The sequence below is a fragment of the Dreissena polymorpha genome, chromosome 8, assembly GCF_020536995.1.
Source record: "Dreissena polymorpha isolate Duluth1 chromosome 8, UMN_Dpol_1.0, whole genome shotgun sequence".
Lineage (NCBI taxonomy): Eukaryota > Metazoa > Mollusca > Bivalvia > Myida > Dreissenidae > Dreissena > Dreissena polymorpha.
The window spans coordinates 23,137,943-23,159,825 of record NC_068362.1 but is presented as its reverse complement, the minus strand read 5'-3'; the positions used below and the strand labels follow the sequence as shown (position 1 = coordinate 23,159,825).

The following is a 21,883-nucleotide window of genomic DNA, read 5'->3' as shown; positions in this document are numbered from 1 at the left end:
GGGTACTTTTCTCACAACACCTATTGCGTTTTCAACATAATAAAACATAATACATTTGTTTATGTCTCAACTCCACTACAGCTCGGAATACGTAGGCCTAAAACATCCGAAAGCATATCATTAGGTTTCGAAACAAACATAGAATATACACTTACATACAAACATATACACCTTTTCCACAAAAGGATATATATCAGCATGAAAAAGAACGTTCAAGAACACTAATATTATATTCGACAACTACTAAAAAACGGATAATATCGCCCCCTTGGTGCAAAATGGTACCATGTGACATTGAAATAAGAAGGCACATGATTCCTTTTTGCTCCAATGGAGCGATATATAATAATAACATACGTATGATTTGAAACCCTTGTCGAATACATCTTTGCAGATTTCTCTAGGCCAAGGTCCCCATAAACAGACATGTTTATCCCGCTGCATATTTTATGTAAAGGCTACTTGAAACACAATCAACCATTTTACTTTTCTGGCGCGTCTTTGCAACATTTGCCGAGCGAAGTGTCGGTACAGGATACCCAATCAACCTATTGGCTTATCTGATGCGTCCTTACAACACTAGTCGAGTGAAGTGTCGTTACAGGATACACAATCAACCCATTGGTTTACCTGATCTGTCTTTGCAACACTTGCTGAGCGAAGTGTCGTTACAGGATACACAATCAACCGAATGGCTTACCTGGCGCGTCCTTGCAACACTTGCTGAGCGAAGTGTCGTTACAGGATACACAATCAACCCATTGGCTTACCTGGCGCGTCCTTGCAACACTTGCTGAGCGAAGTGTCGTTACAGGATACACACTCAACCCATTGGCTTACCTGGCACGTCCTTGCAACACTTGCTGAGCGAAGTGTCGTTACAGGATACACAATCAACCCGTTGGCTTACCTGGCACGTCCTTGCAACACATGCCGAGCGAAGTGCCGTTACAGGATACACAATCAACCGAATGGCTTACCTGGCGCGTCCTTGCAACACTTGCTGAGCGAAGTGTCGTTACAGGATACGCAATCAACCCATTGGCTTACCTGGCACGTCTTTGCAACACTTGCTGAGCGAAGTGTCGTTACAGGATACACAATCAACCCATTGGCTTACCTGGCGCGTCTTTGCAACACATGCTGAGCGAAGTGTCGTTACAGGATACACAATCAACCCATTGGCTTACCTGGCACATCCTTGCAACACTTGCTGAGCAAAGTGTCGTAGCAGGCTATACAATCAACCCATTGGCTTACCTGGCACGTCCTTGCAACACTTGCTGAGCGAAGTGTCGTTACAGGATACACAATCAACCCATTGGCTTACCTGGCACGTCCTTGCAACACTTGCCGAGCGAATTTCCGTCAGCGAAGTGGCATGTGTAACCAGCCTGACATTTAATGTTAAGGGCGTCGTTGCAAAAGCCGGCTCCACCATGCTTGCATTTCATGGATTCTGAAATTTTGTTTATAATATCGTTTACTGCGAGTATTAATGTCACGATCACACATACCCATGTTATTAAAAAATACCGATAGATTCCTATCGTTTTTAGCAAGAAAACCACTGTATGATAGTAACATCAGTATAAGCAAAATAATAAAAATTAAAAAATGTAATAAAGTGGATTAAAATAAAAGTTGTCTCTTACCTTTCTTTTTCATGGCGTCTTTAATTTCACCGCTTTTCAGGTCCTTTCTTTTATCATTTAAACTGCGTTTGGTTCTGTGACCTTTGTATACTTCTAGGCGGAAGAATATACATTATAATGTGTATAGTTAATTATGGTAACAATATTCTGTTTAGAGAATAACACTATGCATTCGAATTTGTATCGTACGCGGACAAAATCTTCTCATAATATGTTCGCGTCTCAAAATGTACTAATCAATAGTTAATGAATGTTACTGTAGCAATACATCGATTACTAAATTGTATTTAGTCATGATCATCAGGATCATTTGAAATATATTTACATCTTATTTAACAACGTCAATTTTTTTTGTTAAAAATTGCATAATCATGGTGAAGATATGCGCTAAAAGAATATGATAACATCATTCTAATATTCTGAGCCAATAACGATAACATAGTAACTTATCGATATAATCTATAATTTGTTCTAATATTTTTCTAATTAAACACTATTAATAACATGACCTTTTTTGCTACGAATGAACCATAGTTTGACCATTTACCACAATCAACACTTTCATTATTTTTTATACCTGGTCCATTTTTGCAGCACTTCCCTAGTCCGGTGTCCATGAACGAGCACGTGTGCCCAGCTGGACATTTGACGTTTTCATTGCAGAACCCGGCTGTTCCGTGCTCACAAACGTTCAGTTCTACAATATTTCAATAGTTGTTATTTGAAACTTAGTTCACATCGTTTTAGCAACTTAGTTGCAAACCAGCCGCAGCCTACGAACACGGGCTTTAGGACACAAACAGTGTGACTCCAGACTGTTAAACCCGGTTTCATACTAGGCCAACACGGCGGCCGCCTTGGGCGGCACATTAATGGGGCGGCAGTTCGAAACCTTGGGTTACGTAAAAATATCAATATTAAAACATTGCCGCACTTTAGTAATACATGGATTGTATGTATATTTAGTGGAGTGACGCTTTTTCAAACTAGGTTAATTTATACTTAATCATGTCGTATCAATCCGTTGCATGAGATGTGAACTTACATCGCGAAAGATCGTCAAACCGAATTATGCATGTTTCCGTGTGTTTTCCTGGTAGTTAGATTGATTCCAGTTAATGGTTTTGAACTGTTGCTGTTTGATGACGGCTTTACGGTAGACTGGTGTGAACAGATATCGATTTAATCCTTTAGTTGAATAAAACTAGCAATGGATTAATGGGAAATTGCTTGAAGACATTTTCAAAACATGTATACTCCAAATATTTTAATATAAATAAGTAGTTTATCTAAGCAGTTAACTGAAAGCCATTTTAAGTAGAGTTGTACGCTGTACATTGCCACAGGATGTACTCAACTTTATATTGAACAATTATCTATCATAAAATGCACTAAACTCTGTTATAGCTCTGCTAATCCTATTGCCACTTCCAGTTTTTGTGGCTAGTAGTGAGCGAAGCTTTTCGAAGCTCAAACTCATAAAACCGTTCTGCAAGATTGACTTTTTGGACTTGCTTCGCTTTCAACTGAGCATGGAATTGCCAATTCATGTTAACTCAAACAAACGGTAGCACCGCATTCATTTGTGAAAGTTAGTAAAAATTAAATAATTAATTGCCGGATATGTTACTTTGACACCGGCCCTGATTCCAGATATGTTTGTTTTGTTCGTTTACACTGGTGACGAGTAATAATGTCCGCTAATAAGCCCACGAAGCTTGAAATTATTGTTTTTCTGGATTGTCTGTACGCCTGTGAATCTGATGCAGTTTTATCGATTATTGTAACTTTTTCAAACACACGTCATACATTGTCGGCAATAATAATATTCAGAAAAAGGTTAGTTGAACAATTTAACAATGCTAACATGGCATAGACAAACATATGCATATCAAGCTTTTGTATAAAATTAGGTCAATGCAGGCTTATTTATGTTAAGCAGTTTCACATGATATAATCGCTGATCTCCGTAAAGGCACACAAACAGTTAACTTTATACTTGTATTTAATAATAATTTAAATTGCATAAACATAAGGCACACATTTCTGTTCCCTGTTGGTTGCCATGTTTTATTTCCAACTCTTTAAAACTACAAATTCTATGTGTTTACCGATAATTATTTTATGCTTTGCGATGGATTATAGAGAAATATCAGTGTATTAAAACTGATATATCAATGTTGCAAGCAGTGAACAATAACAGTGAAAATTATTGATAATTTTCATGCTTTGACCGAAACTATTTTTAGATATCTTTGGTTTTGCTATTGAGACCCCCCCCCCTCCCGCCCCAATGTTACCAAGTGTGAATACTCTGTATTGAATGTTTATAACAACATTCAGTTAAGCGTCCCTTGAACATACATGTAATAACATTAAGGGGCGCCCAACGCGAAATTATATTGTCCGGAATTGCAAAATAAAAAAATATTCATTTGTAAGCATAACATGAAAATAAAATTTGTTGGATTTGGTATAATATTGACTTTAATTCACTCGTGATTATGATCACTCGTAAATTAAAATCGATATTCCACCAAATCCAACAAATATCCATTTTAACAACATATCAGTTTATGTAGCAATAATTGGCGATTTTGAAACATCACCGCGTCGTAATAACAGGCAGGGGAGTCATACGTCAACAGTACTAACTCATCCTTGCTCTTCTACCATTCTTAATTTTTTTCTTAGATTTTTGCACAACGAAGTGAATTAGTTCTTAGCATCATCTTTAATTGATTTCGCATGTGTTTTTGTATATTTTATAAGAAGTGCGTCATATTCTGATTATTTTGCTAGATTTGGAGCATCCATCATATAATATAATTATATTATAATGATCCCGAGAGCAGCAGAAACTATGTTTGCAGACTGGGATAATTCGATTAAGAAATACCTTTATGCTGCCGTCGAAAAATATTTATGTTTGAAAGTACGATTCATTTACATTTATCATATATTTCACAATATACTGGATAGCACTACCCACACGTATACATCAACTGCTCAATGTTATTCAAATAACTATCTGCGACATCTGAATGTGTTATATATTTTCACCGACCTTTAAAACTGACTAAATACATTAATATAATCGTCAATTTCATCAAAACACCAAATTATTACAATTTGATTGAAACAGTATGGGGTCCTTTAAATATCGATTTGAATAACGACGTGTTATTTGCCTTGCGGAACTGAGTGTCTGGCTTTTCTGTCTCTAAACAAGTATGAACTAAAAATATTTTTTGCAGTGGGGGCTATGACTTGCAGATATCTAGTGTGTTGTGCTAATATTAAGTATCGGCATTAAGGTACACATTGTTAACCACTAATGTAGCTTTATAACGGTCGAATGCATATTACAGTAACATATATGTATGCCTAGCACTTATGCTGTTGCACTACGTGTACATGCTTGTGACAATGTCACGTAATGCTAATCTAAAATAATAGTTGACCATTTTTTAAACGTTTAAATGTTATCGATATATCGTATAAATAATATGCATACTTCCAATTGTTTGTGGTGAACCATTCCCGCTGCCACTGGTAGTTCCGCCAACTCTTCCGATTCCTTGTAAAATAGTTCCTTTAAGATTACCGACATCGTCGTTTGTACGATCACTATTATGTTCTTTGTTTTTGAGCGTTAGACCATACTTATCGGTCTTATCAACGTCTTTGTATTTCCCACTCCCGAGGTGCATTCCTTGACTTTTGGATCCCTTGTCATCTTTTCTCACATCACCTATTTAAAACGCAATAGTGCAATTAGTAGTACATTAGTCTTTGTTGCAAGTTATCATTGTTATAAATTGGCAGACAGAGCCACATACACAATCTCATCCTAAAATATTTAAACAATCATAAAAGAAAGGATGTTAAGATTCAAAATATTAACACAAATTTAGACAATACAAATAGAAAAGTTAGCATGAAAATTATGTTCAATAAGATTGTAAAACAGTTTCATAACGTAACTAGTGACGAAGAAAAAAATGAATATCGTCATAGTACGCAATACATTTGTTTTTAAAAACTTGTCAAATACACTGTACCTGGTCCTTCTTTGCAACACTTCCCTAGGCCACCGTCCGTGATAAACATACAAGTATATCCAGCAAGGCATTTAATGTTGTCGTTGCAAAACCCGGCAGTGCCGTGTTGGCAAGCTTGTTCTAGAAAAAGATTTCATTTTAAAGGAATCATACACGTGATTCTAAATATTTAATGTAAATGTTGGAACAGAAAGCGACGTGTAGCAATTGAAAACGGATAACAAGGGAGTAAAATGAAAACAGAACTACGAAAGAGGAATACGTGATTAATAATATTGAAGATGTGTACACAAATATTATTGACCATGTTGTGTAAAAGTTGGTAAAATGTTCAAATACTTGGCAAATATTTAAATAACAATGTGCCTCCACCTTTATAGCTGGAACCACCAACTTCACTGACTCCTCTATTGTCACTCGTTCTTCCGCCGATACCTAACCCGTTTGTGTTTGCCATTCTCGATATTGAATCTTGAAATGAAGAACACTATCTGTGTTTTATACAGTATATTTTTCAATATTTTCATACGCATTGCGTGTCTTTTGAAACGCAGAATTTTAAGGTACCGACCAAATAAATGCATTGACCTACCTGGTGCATCTTTACAGCACTTTCCGAGTGCAGTTCCGTCAGTGAACTGGCAAGTGTAACCGGCCAAACATTTAAGTGCGTTGTTGCAGAAACCGGCTCCACCGTATTTGCATTTTCCAGATTCTTAAAAAAAAAAAAAAATATGTAAATAACATTTAAATATTACAGGTCGTTATTAACATGTACATTTAAAAGTATTTTTTTTAAATATTAGTGAACATCGGTTCAGGGGTACTCGTGACGCGGTGGATATTATGTTTTCTTAGCTACGAATACATTAAGTATTAGATTCATACACTGGGAGTTTTCTCAAGATCATCTTTAACCCTTTGCATGCTGGGAAATTTGTCGTCTGCTAAAATGCCGTCTGCTGAATTGATAAAATTAGCATTTTCTTCGATTTTTTTTCAAAGAATACTATCAGAATAGCAAACAGTTTGGATCCTGATGAGACGCCACGTTCTGTGGCGTCTCATCTGGATCCAAACTGTTTGCAAAGGCCTTAAATATTCGGTTCCCGCATTGTAAGGGTTAAAACAACACGAACTGTTTTACCCACAAGAAGCAGTTGGCTTTATTTCCAATTTGGTTTGAACAGCCTAGTCTTAACTTAATAAATTTTATTTAATGTCTTTAAACAAAATAAGATATTTATAAGTATATTCGAAGAAATTGTATTGTCGTTCTTTAAGTGATATTATAGGCATCTAACAGTATATAGGTGTATATCGCAACCGTTGTTTATTTTTTGGTGTTTTCATTTCATATACACTTATATTTGTTGATGCAGCATCAACATACTTAAACAATATCCCGGAAAGAGAAAAATTATTCGATGTACAATGTGAGTCTAAATGTAGTTTTTATGCAGATTCGTTCATACGACACAAAGACACAATTTTGTTTTACGGATCATCGGCTTAGAGGACTGGGTGAGTCATGTAAAATATCGAAAATAATATATAGTGTTCATAAACAACTGGTAGCAAGACGAGTTGTAAATAATTGGTCAGTTACCAAATTTTAACTTATTATTTTGACCTGTTAATTCTTTGCAGCTCAATTCAACAGTGAAAAATGCCCATAATATCACTTAAATATAAACACCTTTGTATTGATTAATTTCACACAAGAAAATATCTTACAACTGAGCTATTTTCCTGGGAAGAAATATAACATACCTGCAATCCTAGTACCATCACCAGCTAGTATACTCCCGACGGCATGAGTATCACCAGTTTTTCGACCAGACCCAATAATGTTTACTATATCAGACTTGGCATCTAGAGTTCGAGAATTATAAATGCAACTAATTATTAAAAATCTAACCGTGTGAGCTCAATGCAATTCTGGAAACATCGACAGGAGTTAGCTTTATATGTAAGCCAACTGACCAAAATGACAGGACAATATATGAAGGATATTTTTTGGATTCGTTAAATTATCGATTTTAATACACGAGTGATCATAGAAAAAAATATTTTCACGAGTAAAAATATATATTTTCTATGATCACGAGTGAATAAAAATCGATATTCCACCGAATCGAACACATATTATTTTTATTTTATGCTTTTTTCACCGTTTATAAACATTGTTTAAGAGTTTAACTATAGAATTTTGCTTGGATAATGACGTCATTTCGTTACAAAATGACGTCATTTCACAGAAAACAGTGACAATTATCGATAATGTTTACTGTTAAATTTCACTGTTTGAAAAAATGAAATTGTCAGTTTTAATTCACTGATATTTCTCTTTAAACCACCGGAAAGCATAAAATAAATAGGACTTAACATTAGACATTAAATGCTTTAAAACTAATACAACAGCTAAATACACCCACAGAGACAATATGAAATTAGTCGCGACAAAATAGCACTTACCTGGATAATTTTTACAGCACCTGCCAAGCGACGTTGCGTCCAGAAACTGGCACGTGTGACCATTTGAACATTTGATAAAGCTGTTGCATGAACCGGCGTCACCGTATTTGCATTTTCCACTTTCTGAAATCAGGATTGATTAATCAAAATCAATACAAATACAACATGCAGCAAAATTCAATCACACGCAATATAAGAAAAGATACAAGAGGGTTATAACAGCATGTACATGCATATTTTCATATGACTAATTGTGTTACATCACCTACGTTCTTGTTATAAGTATTGTGCTTCGTTATATATACAAAGTGGACACTGACAAAAAACTGTTTGCTTACCGACTGCAGCTGATTGAGGTGACCCGTTCCCAGGACCATTTGTTGTAGCACCAATGCCTCCGGTTCCGGAACCACCACCTTTACCACCGCCATTATTGATAAGAGCTGACCCAATAATGTTGGCCTTTCCAGATCCTGCATCTAAAATTTTAAAATAATATAAACGTCATACATCATTCTTGTCTCATACTTGCTTCTTGTTAATGCAAGACGTTGACCATGATATTAATTTCCCATCTAATGCTTTAATATTTATATCGCTTTACCTCGCGTATCTCTACTACACTAGCAAGGTCCTCCGTAAACTGGCACGTGTAATCAGCCGATTTAGAATTATTACTGATTTAACAACTTTTTTAATTCATACAAAATAATTAATTAATTTTATAAAAAACGCGTTCCTCTACCTGCAATTCTAGAAGCATCATTAGTAATGACACCACCGCCATTGCTGTTGTCTCCTGTGACAACCACGTTTGCAATACCCGATCCGACATCTAAAATTTGATACAAAATATCAATAATCTTACGAATGCAGAATATCATGAATGCAAAAAATCCAATACAGTACTAGGACGACAAAAAGACATTGGAAGTACTTAACACTTTGCTTATTTGGTTCACTAGTTATTTTGGCCGTTCGACAAAATATACTGTATGAACTGAAATTAAACTCATAGACACAAGCCCTACAATATTTGGCTTTCTGTACGAAAGAATAGACAAACATAGGATGGTTGCCAGGTTTTACTGAGTATACCTGAGTCGTGTCATTAATTATCATATTATGTTAACAGTACATTCACCAGTCAATATAATGTAATTCATATTTAATTTTTAGACTATATTAAAATGTTATAAACACTGTACCTTTCCCGTGTTGGCAACACTTTCCTATTCCACCGCTCTTTTTGAACATACACGTATGTCCCGCCGGGCATTTGATGAAGTCGTTACAGAAACCGCTCTGCCCGTGTTCGCAAACGTCGTGTTCTACAAAAATAAGTTAGTTGACGGTACCCTCCTAAGCGCTTAAAGAAACAAGGAGCATACCTAATCAAATTACTTGCATGTGATATAATTAATCTTTTCCCTTTGCTACTTTCATTAGAAAGGCATGTGTAAATTATTTGAAGACGTTTACTTTTTTATACTAAAGCGAACACATTCTCTATTGGTTACGTACAAACAATAGTATGCCTTATTGAGAAAAAAAGATGAGTAACATAAGCACAGCAACAGATACTAAACAATATATTTACGGGTCTCATGAACGCAATGCATTGCCAGGAGGGAATAACTTGAACAACATAGATAATTGCTAAGTTATTTTTTTTTATAAATTATAATGTTGATTTTACCTGCGATTTTAAAACCATCGCCAGTAACTACACGTCCACCGCTATTGCTGTCGCCTGATCTTCCAGCAGAACCAATAGTTGTATCTATACCAGAAACGACAGCACGTCCACCGCTATTGCTGTCGCCTGATCTTCCAGCAGAACCAATAGTTGTATCTTTACCAGACACGACAGCTAGAATTGCATGAATAGAACAGATGCATTAAATTAAGAATGTATGCAGTGAATATAACTCTAGGAAAACAACATTGTGTGCAAAGTTTTGTCACCATCCACTTGGCTTTAACTTTAACACAACTAAACAATACAGGACAAGAAATACAACGCCACATACAACATACACATGATTCAAGTTAAAACCACCCATTAAAATTTGTGTACAACATTAATTTATATAGTTCTGGTAAAACTTATATATACAGTAACGAAACTTATATAAATATTTCAGAACAAACATTACCTTTACCATTTGTGCAGCACTTCCCTATACCCCCGTTCTTCCTGAACATACACGTATGTCCAGTCGGACATTGTATGTAGTCGTTACAGAAACCCCTTTGTCCGTGGTGACAAACTTCATTTTCTGCTAGTTCTGTAAAGAAATATTATAATTTTACAGTGAAATTATTAGTATTAAATGTGCGACCCATTATCTGCTTATGAATGCGAATTAATATTGATATCCTTCGATACTTTTGAAATGTTACAAACACAATTATTTACGAGATGTGACCTTAGAATGAGTCGTTGACTCTCCACAAAGGAAGATAAGACATGGTAGAATCTAAACATAATTACGTTTGACCTTTAATTTTGACCTTGAAATGTCATTTAGGTGCATGGAATTTGTTATTTATATACTGTTTGCTTAACGGTTATATTATCAAAAATTATTAAAGTAAAATCCTTTTAGGCTAATAAATGTAAAAGAGCGGAGAAAAACTGTGCAATGTCATGATGACATTGATACTTGCTGTACACTCAAATACAAGTCAGTGCTTACGTCTGTCTGTATTGGTGGGACCACCGACTGTGATTATTCCATCTCCTTTTTTGATGTCACTCGTACTTCCGACAGGACCTTATGAAAGAAATTAAACTCTATAAAAAGTTATCAGACGAGAAATTCCAAATAGCCCCATTAATTCAAATATTCAAAATAAAACTCTTGTGTAAGAAAAATGCAATAAATATTGCTTCGTTAATGGATATTCATCAATCACTTTCATCTTATATTTGTACATACGTGTGTTACTAACATAGCGTATAAGAGGCGCTTACAATTATAAAAACATGCATGATGGTGTAGTTGCTCCTTAAGGTGGAATTATTGAGATGGCTACCAATTTATTCAACTTCGTTCTCTTTCTATTACATTTATTTTAAATTATTCCAAATGAGCGCACTGAATGATATATTTCAAACTGTATATGTGAAAATGTACACAATTTGTGTTACATGATCAGAAAAGCTATTGCGAGATGTGATTAATGACACTAAACTGTTTGTTATTTACGGTCTATGAAGTTTCTAGCAATGATAATAGGTTTATGCCAAAAAGGGCCAATTCAAAACCGTATTACAAACGGATGGCACGACTGATGAAAACTAGTAAATTAATAATATCATTTGTAAACAAACAATTTTTTTCAAATAGTTTTTGTTCAGACAAATGCTAGTTTGTGTTAGTTATTATGTGTTGCGGGCGTGGGATCCATGTATGTGTCGCTTGTTTTCATCTATATTTGGGACGTACTCTCTGAAAAGATGGGTTAATGCATGGGCTTAACGTATCGTCTCAGATTAGCATGTGCAGTCATAACAGGCTTATCAGGAACGACAATTTCTGCTTTTATGATTTTTTTCGTTTTAAGAAAGTCTCTTCTAAGCAAAAATCCAGTTAAGGCGGAAAGTGTCGTCACTGATTAGCTTGTGCGGACTGCACAGCTAATCTGGGACGACACTTCACGCACATGCATTAAACCCCTTTATTACAGAGCCCGGCACATTCGGTCTTGTAAATTATATTTTACTTTTAATGTGAAACAAGTTCGAATTATCAGTATTCTGCTTGTCAAAATTAATTACACAATTCTATTGAAATATAGCCTATTCATATGATCTTGATATTATTGAATGTAAGCTTGACAATTTAAATGATATTGATGTTGCCGAGAGTACCTTTCCCTGTATTGCTCGGGCCGCCAACAGTAAAAAAATCCCCTTTGTTTGTGTCGGATGTATGTCCGCCGGTAACTGCCCCAATGATGCTTGCAATTCCCGATCCGGCATCTAGCATTTTGAAATATTAGTGAGTTTGGCGTTTATATAAAGAGCACGCATACGAAATTATTGTTCTTTTAAAAATAAAACCACTTAACAAACTTATTGATATCGATTGGCATCTGGCGGTGTTTAATTTCAATCGAAATTAATTGAAATTACGCGTTAAAGCTTCCTGATTAATTCTGGGCAAAACGTGTTTGCTTCAGCTCGCCTACGTGTTTGCAATGACGGTTCCCACGCAGTGACCAGAGCAGGAATCAATTGTGATATTGGCTTTATGTATAGACAATTGGTCACTGCTTTAATCTCAATATAACACATTGAAACCTCCGCTTAATCGTCTGGCGGATGGCAAGACACACGTACGAGATAATATAACTGATGATTAAATGATCTTATATTCGACATTTAATTCATAAAGAATTTTTTTTTACAAAATAGTACATCCAGAAGAACATTGGCAATATATATTGATAGTATTGAACGTAAGCATGACAATTTAAATGATAATGATGTTGTCGATAGTACCTTTCCGTGTATTGCTAGGGCCGCCAACAGTAATAACATCGCCTTTGTTTGTGTCGGATGTACGTTCGCCGGTAACTGCCCCAATGATGCTTGCAATTCCCGATCCGGCATCTAGCATTTTGAAACATTAGTGAGTTTGCCGTTTATATAAACAGCGTGCATACAAAATTTTTGTTCTTTTAAACATTAAACCACCTAATGAAATTATTTATTTCGATTGTCATCTGGTCGTGTTTATTTTTAATTGAAATTAATTGAAATTGAGCCTTTACGCTTTCTGTTTAATTCTGTGGAAAACAAGTGTTTGCTTCAGCTCGTCTATCAATATAGCAAAGTGAAACTTCCGCTACATGGTATGGCGGATTCAGCTCGTCTATCAATATAGCAAAGTGAAACTTCCGCTACATGGTATGGCGGATTCAGCTCGTCTATCAATATAGCAAAGTGAAACTTCCGCTACATGGTATGGCGGATTCAGTTCGTCTATCAATATAGCCAAGTGAAACTTCCGCTACATGGTATGGCGGATTTAGCTCGTCTATCAATATAGCAAAGTGAATTTTCCGCTACATGGTATGGCGGATTCAGCTCGTCTATCAATATAGCAAAGTGAAACTTCCGCTACATGGTATGGCGGATTGCAATACAAGTGAAACTTCCGCTACATGGTATGGCGGATTGCAATACAAGTGAAACTTCCGCTACATGGTATGGCGGATTGCAAAACAAGTGAAACTTCCGCTACATTGTATGGCGGGTTGCAATACAAGTGAAACTTCCGCTACATTGTATGGCGGATTGCAATACAAGTGAAACTTCCGCTACATGGTATGGCGGATTGCAATACAAGGATTCGAGATAATATAACTGATGTTTAAATTATCTTATATTCAACACTTAATTCATAAAGAATTTTATTTTAAAAAAGCAAATAATAGTACACCCACAAGAACATTGGCAATATATATTATATTCATTACTTATTATAATTCAGTCGTGTCTTTAAATACATATCTTACTTTAAACACCACCCGTAGAAATGTGTGTACAGCATTAATTTATATAGTTTTGGTAAAACTAATATATATATATCTTACATTTACGAAACTAAAAAAATATTTCAGAACAAACATTACCTTTTCCGTTTGTGCAGCACTTTCCTATACCTCCGTTCTGCCTGAACATACACGTATGTCCAGTCGGACATTGTATGAAGTCGTTACAGAAACCGCCTTGTCCGTGTTGACAAACTTCATGTTCTGCAAGTGCTGATAAGAAATATTATAATTTTAAAGTGAAACTATTATTACATGTACGATTTCCGTTTTCATGTTATGAAAAAACTGCGTGTCAAGAGTTGTAACATATGCTCTAGAGTGAATGCCTTTCATGGAGGCGCAAATTAACAATGACTAGTGCATAAGTTATTATCTAAATTGTAAAAGAACAAATGAACATTCATAACCACTGACTATGATTTGTTACCATGTGTAATTACCTGAGAGCATAAGAATTCTTCTTAACACATCATACGTTCACCATGGAACACTAATTAAAAAGTATCATATTCTTCCTACGCGTCAAAGAAAGGGAATTACAGTTGACCTTTATTTGAATATGTACCATGACATTTTACATAGAAGCGGTGAGAATAATACTTGGCCTATTATCTGCTCATGAATGAGAATTAATATTGACATCCATCGATACTTTTGAAATGTTACAGAAACAAATATATACGAGATGTGACCTTAGAATCAGTCGTTGACTCTTCACAAAAGAAGATGAGACATTGTAGAATCTAAAAATTATTACGCTTGACTTTTAAGGTGGACCTTGAAATGTCATTAAAAAGCATGGTATTTGTTATCAATACAATGATAGCTTAAAGGTTATATTATCAAAAGTAAAAGAAAAATCGTTCTAGGCTAAAAAAACGTAACAGAGCGGAAACAAACTGTGCAATGTCATAATGACCTTGATAATTGCTTTACACTAAAGTACAATTCAGTGCTTACGTCCGCCTGTATTGGTGGGACCACCGACTGTGATAATTCCATCTCCTTTTTTGATGTCACTCGTACTTCCGACAGGACCTTATATAGGAAATGAAACTCTATAAACTAATATCGCACGAGAAATTCTAAATAGCCCCAGAGACCGGATTCATCGTATTTGCATTTTCCAGATTCTGAATGTATAACTCCATTTTTTAGGAAAATGAGTTTTTCATTATTTAAATATAATGCCAATTTGAAAGATTAAAGAGAGATTTTATTTGGTTATAAGCAAACGTAAATAAGTTTTGTAGAACAATGTATTTTAAGCAAAAGTAAACAAGTTTTGTAGAACAATGTATAATTTAAGTCGGCAAAGTAGAGACGTAGAAAAACACATATGATAAAAACGATGAATCACCAAACTAATTAATCGAAGAAGAATTTAACTAATTTGCGATAGTCTTTTATTGACCGTTTGCCTTTACAATAGATATACCACAAAACTTACACATACACAATCATAAACATTCAAACAGTATTATAAGCTAAATTCTTACCGGTACTCTCCAAACACTCTACATATGTGCCAACAGCAAAATGTTCCACAAACTACTTAAATTACTTAAATACATTAAAAAATAATGCTTCATGCGACGGATGTTTATACTTTTGCCGTACCCGTAACTCCAACAGCGGAGCTTCCTCCAAAGTTAATTGTGTTTGCAGAACCTGCGTCCGTAGGTGTACCACCCCCGTGTCCACCTTATTACGACAATGTAGTGTAATATGATGACTAGCTTTGATAAAGTCAAATAATCTTTCCGATAATAATTATGAAGAGTTCAATATTTATATATAAGGCTTGTTTTCAATAAATTGTATATTGGTACGCGTATTTTTTTCTTTATTAATATAATTTATTTATGGTTTATTATTTATGAATATAATCTATTGCTTTTTGCATATCCTAATTACTGTTTTAAATGATACAGACATACATTTATTTATAAAGTTGTTAAACATAGTATGGCATACTAAACCACTACGCATATATATCTGTATATATATATATATATATATATATATATATATATATATATATATATATATATATATATATCCTAGCGTTACCATAAAAAATGGCATTTTCTTGGAAAGCCCGAAATTCGAATTCCTATTTATCTGCTTCAGTTACTCAAACATAGGTACATTTAATTATATCGATAATAACTTTGAAATGTTTACATTTTCATCTCACGAGGCACATACGTACTTTCAGTGACGTCCTTTCCTTCGAGTATACGATCTTTCCTTCGAAGTTGCTTTCGGCCTTTATCGTTCTTGTTGACACCATCGCCACTACTGCCAATGGCTGTGTTGGAACTGGCCCTAACATTGCTTCCACCTAATTAGACAGTAAATTGTATGTGACGACTTACTTTTATAAGCTCCAGCAACCTTTCCGATAATCAGTATGAGGTATTAAATAGTTATATGAAGGGCATGTTTGAAACAGTTGGTAGATGTGTTCACATTGTTCCACATTAGCTCCACAAAAGGCCGACACGAAATAAATATCATATAGAGTTTAGGGGTTCATTTAATCTTGCAACCATAGAAGGGTGCTATCTACCGAAGGTAGAAATAGAAATAACTCTTCCAGAAACCCAAAACAAATCTATGATATTTATTTTACAAGACAAATATGGTGTACATTAAGAACATACCAGTATATTGTTATTGTTTACATTTAGGATCATAAGCGCGTGACTAGTTTGCACACATGCATGTGCTAAATCAATAAGCGATACACACTGTAAATAACTAAAATCTATTTCATTGCTATCCCATTAAGTACCGATGTTGCATAAATCTATTAATTAAATTCTATTTATATACAATATGTCAATTGATTCTGTTAAATAACGGTCTCAGACACTCAACACTGACAATGCTCTGGTTTAACGAAACAAACCAACGCTTTTATTAAGCCAAAAGTTTATTTTGGAAAATGAATCAATTATGTAAAATGAATAATATTTCATATTATAAAAGACATGTCAATATAAACTTTTTGTTGATATGTATTTGATATTATAAATGATGATAATCTCGATGCAAGAACTCTAATTGTATTATCATTTTACTGGGTGTGTGCTAGCGTTTGGTATTTTTAATTAACGATCAAAATATAATAGGTGTTTTAATAATAAAAAGAACCAACTTCATCACATGAATCGAATTATTTGTTTATTATTTCTTATTTCCAAAATGTGTTATACGTGGCATTTCAGCAAGTTTTGTTTTTCCTGGCTTAATTTACCATAACTCCAAATATTTTTTTCAAAAACGAGACTTGAAACTAGCACAATTTGTGTTACATAATCAGAAAAACTACTGCGAGATGTGATTAATGACACTATAATGTAAGTTATTAACGGTCTGGGAAGTTTCTAGCAATGATAATAGGTTTGTGCTTAAAAGGGCCAATTCAAAACCGTACTATAGAAGGATTGCACGACTGACGAAAACAAGTAAATTAATATTATATCATTTGTAAAGAAACAATTACTTTCAACAATAATATTTTTTGTTCAGACATACATTGTATACCGGTTCGTGTTAGTTATTTTGTGTTGTGGGCTTGTGATCAATCTAAATGTTATTTGTTTGCATCTATATGTGAGACGTGCTGTGTGAAACGGGGGTTTAATGAATGTGCGTAAAGTGTCGTCCCAGATTAGCATGTGCAGTACACATAGGCTACTCACGGACGACACTTTACGCTATTATGATTTTTTCGTTTTAAGAAAATCTCTTCTTAGCAACAATTCAATTTAGGCGGAAAATGTCGTCACTGATAAGCATGTGTTGACTGTAAAGGGTAATATGGGACGATACTTTACGCGCATGCATTAAACCCTCTTTTCACAGAGCACGGACAATGTTTTATTGTACATTATATTTTACTTTTCATTTGAAACTAGTTGATTGATTATTGATTTTTATTCAGGTTTTAAAACACATAATATACAAGTTATCTTTCAAAATTACATAACAATTTTAACTAAAGGCATTTGTGAGATTTCTGCTGATCAAAACCTATGGTATAAAAACTGCCATAAAATAATATAAAATATGACATGACAAGGAAAATGAACACAAAAGTGAAACAATATAAAATTGTCTTAAAGAAGCGTATCACCTCAAATTAGATTTGAAGGGAACAGATCAGCAACAGCCTCACACTTAAAATATGATTTAATGTGACTTTAACATAATACAATATATTGATTGATTATCACAGTTAAACATGTCACATATATTTGTTATCACAGATTTTCAGCACAGACTATTAATTTGATATATTATAGAAACAAATTCACAACTTTAGGGAAAACTTAGTATGTAAAAAAAAATAACTTGGATAATATAGTGTAAAAACCTAGGATTGCCCATGAAAGCTCGAAAGCTTATTTCCAATGGGGTCCAGTTTAGGTTATACTTACTATAATATAATCCTGTGAGAAAGTTACACAATATGAACAATAAGTCCCTGATAATTTGAGTATACATGTAAGTTGTTACAATCATGTTTCTATAATATATTTGCCATGATGACTAGTACACACATATTATAAAAGTACAATTAAAGTGTTTTAGCTAAGCACAATAGATGGTTCTTAACAGCTAATTTGAACTGGTGTTTATTATCAATTTTCTTTATTGTATCTGGCAAAGCGTTCCAATCGCTAATTGCACAGTAGTAAAAGGTAACATTTCCTTTACCATAGCATATGGGCACTCTAAAATTGTACGTGTTTGCCCTTGTTGAATATGAATGGGTATCTTTCACATATACAAAATTTTCTTTCAAGTATGATGGACACTTGTCTTTAACAATTTCAAAAACATGATTCAATCTTAATTGTTTATTTCTATTCTCCACATTTAGCAATGACATATCTGACAGGTTACATTGATTAATACTTTCTTTAGGACCCAGTCCATAGATAAATCTGAAAATTTTATTTTGACATATCTGTAATTTGTCTTTTAAACCTTTATTTAAACTTGGATACCAAGAAGAACAAGCATAGTCAATGTGACACTGAATCAAGGCAGAACATAAGTATTTTCTAGTCCTTGTATCTAAAGACTTAGCATTTCTATACATAAATTTAAGACGAGAGTTTACGTTGCTAACAATGTTGTTTACAATGATTTCACCAGATAATGTGTTATCAATACTAACACCAAGATATTTAACAGCAGTTGAGGGTTCGATTTTATGCCCATTACATTCAATATTAAATTTTTTTAGTTGTTTTAACTTTCTCTTTGATCCATATACAATACATTCAGTCTTCCCCAAATGAAGGGATAATTTATTGTCAACTAACCAGTTTGAACATGAATCCATGACCCTGCTTAATTTTTCAGATATAACATGTGGATCATTGTGTGCATACAGAATAGCGCTATCATCAGCATAAAGGATCAATTTACAGTCGGGATCAATACTTATAGACATGTCATTAACATAGCATAAAAATAGAAGGGGTCCCAAAATACTTCCTTGGGGTACCCCACAAGTCACAGGTTTAAAATCTGAGATGTTGTTGGCACATACAGTTTGTTTTCTACCAGATAAGTAAGACTTAATCCAATCAGTATTATCCATATCCATCAATTTTAATTTACCACATAGTATATTATGATCCACTGTATCGAACGCTTTCTGCAGGTCTAACATTACCATGCCAGTATAGAGTCCTTTAGAATTATTATTTCTAATATGATCCATTAAGTGGACTGAACAGGTATCAGTAGAATATGAGTTTCTAAACCCAGACTGGAGTTCATACAATAAATTATTATCTAGTAAATATTTCTCCAGTTGTGTATAAACTGCTCTCTCTAAGATTTTGGATATGATACTTAAGATACTAACAGGTCTTTAGTTTCCAACATTAAGATTACTACCTTTCTTAAACAATGGTTTCACTCTAGCTTCTTTCATATCATCAGGAACACAATTTTCAGAAATAGACATATTAATAAGAAATGTAACAGGTAGTTTTAGAAAACTAGCAGAATCCTACACAAATTTGGCAGGAATTTCATCTAAACCAGTACTTTTGGAAGTTTTTAGATTTTTAAGTTCTTTGAAGACAAAAGATTCAGACACATGCTTTAATGCAAATGTACTATTTCTAACATTTCTTTTTCTATAAAAGTCAAGCAGGGCAGAGGAGTTTAAATCAAACAATTTGGTAGGGGATGGTAACTTTTCAACAAGCTTTGTTGCAACAGAGGTAAAAAAGATGTTAAAATGAGAGGCAACTTTCTTAGGGCTGAAACAGTTTTCACCATCAATATTTGGTACAATATTTCCATTTCCAGATTTAAGAGATTTATAACCAAGCTGTTTCAGTTGTTTCCATAAACTTTTAGGGTTATTTCTGTTTTAAGCAATCTGATCTGAAAAGTATGTTGATTTGGGGTTCGATTTCTGAGTCTTCTGCTTGTCAAAAATAATAACACAATTCTAATGCAATACAGCCAATTAATATTATATTGATATTATTGAATGTTAGAATGACAATTTAAATGATATTGATGTTGCCGAGTCTACCTTTCCCTGTATTGCTAGGGCCGCCAACAGTAATTACATCCCCTTTGTTGGTGTCGGATGTACGTCCGCCGGTAACTGCCCCAATGATGCTTGCAATTCCCGATCCGGCATCTAGCATTTTGGACACATTAATGAGTTTGGCGTTTATATGAAGAGCGTGCATACGAAATTATTGTTCTTTTAAAAATAAAATCACCTAACAAAATTATTGATATCGATTAGCATCTGGTGGTGTTTAATTTCAATTGAAATTATCTGAAATAACGCGTTAATGCTTCCTGATTAATTATGGGGAAAAGTGTTTGCTTCAGCTCGCCTACGTGTTTGCAATGACGGTTCCATGCGGTGACCAGAGCAGGAATCAATTTTTGTTAAGTGTCGTTGCTTTATGTATAGAAATTGGTCATTGCTTTAATTTCAATATAACTAATTGAAGCTTCCGCTAAATGGTCTGGCGGATGGCAATACACACGTTCGAGTTTATATAACTGATGTTTAAATGATCTTATATTTAACACTTAATTCATAAAGAATTTTAGTTAAAAAACAAATGATAGTACACTCAGAAGAACATTGGTAATATATATTGCATATATTATTGTTGACAATTCAGTCGCGTCTTTAAATACATATCAAAATTTAAAAACCGCCCATTGAAATTTGTGTACAACATGAATTTATATAGTCTTGGTAAAACTAATATATATCTAACATTAACATTAACGAAACTAATAAAATAAATTCAGAGCAAACATTACCTTTACCATTTGTGCAGCACTTCCCTATACCCCCGTTCTTCCTGAACATACACGTATGTCCAGTCGGACATTGTATGAAGTCGTTACAGTAACCGCCTTGTCCGTGTTGACAAACTTCATGTTCTGCAAGTGCTGATAAGAAATATTATAATTTTAAAGTGAAATTATTATTACATGTACGATTTCCGTTGTCATGTGATGAAAAAACTGCGTGTCAAGAGTTGTAACATATGCTCTAGAGTGAATGCCTTTCATGGAGGCGCTAATTAACAGTGACTAGTACATAAGTTATTATCTAATTTGTAAAAATACAAATAAAAATTCATTACCACTGACTATGATTTGTTACCATGTGTAATTACCTGAGAGCATAAGAATTCTTTATAACACATCATACGTTCACCATGGAACACTAATTAAAAAGTATCATATTCTTCCTACGCGTCAAAGAAAGGGAATTACAGTTGACCTTTATTTGAATATGTACCATGACCTTTTACATAAAAGCGGTGAGAATAATACGTGGCCTATTATCTGCTCATGAATGAGAATTATATTGACATCCATCGATACTTTTGAAATGTTACAGAAACAAATATATACGAGATGTGACCTTAGAATCAGTCGTTGACTCTTCACAAAGGAAGATGAGACATTGTAGAATCTAAACATTATTACGCTTGACTTTTAAGGTGGACCTTGAAATGTCATTAAGAAACATGGTATTTGTTATCAATACAATGATAGCTTAAAGGTTATATTATCAAAAGTAAAAGT

The 21,883-nt window shown here is 34.1% G+C and overlaps 1 protein-coding gene and 1 long non-coding RNA gene across 3 annotated transcripts in view; both read right to left on the bottom strand.

Moving 5' to 3' along the window:
* Positions 1-753: 753 nt before the first annotated feature.
* Positions 754-12,195, bottom strand: LOC127840380 (uncharacterized PE-PGRS family protein PE_PGRS54-like). The gene is made up of 13 exons (XM_052368791.1): positions 12,078-12,195; positions 10,357-10,488; positions 9,897-10,070; positions 8,943-9,032; positions 8,536-8,676; positions 8,198-8,320; positions 7,493-7,594; positions 6,312-6,434; positions 5,173-5,409; positions 2,233-2,352; positions 1,656-1,748; positions 1,331-1,459; positions 754-863 (listed from the first exon to the last, which is right to left on the bottom strand). Exons 1-13 carry the CDS (start codon positions 12,193-12,195, stop codon positions 754-756), a joined length of 1,692 nt encoding a protein of 563 aa, XP_052224751.1.
* A 559-nt stretch (positions 12,196-12,754) lies between these two features.
* LOC127842753 (uncharacterized) overlaps positions 12,755-21,883 on the bottom strand; it is a 28,940-nt gene continuing 19,811 nt past the window's right edge. For both annotated transcript variants that reach the window (XR_008031862.1, XR_008031863.1), the window contains exons 2-3: positions 13,847-13,876; positions 12,755-12,821 (exon numbers count right to left, since the gene is read on the bottom strand). This is a non-coding gene — a long non-coding RNA (uncharacterized LOC127842753). The remainder of the gene's footprint in view (positions 12,822-13,846; positions 13,877-21,883) is intronic.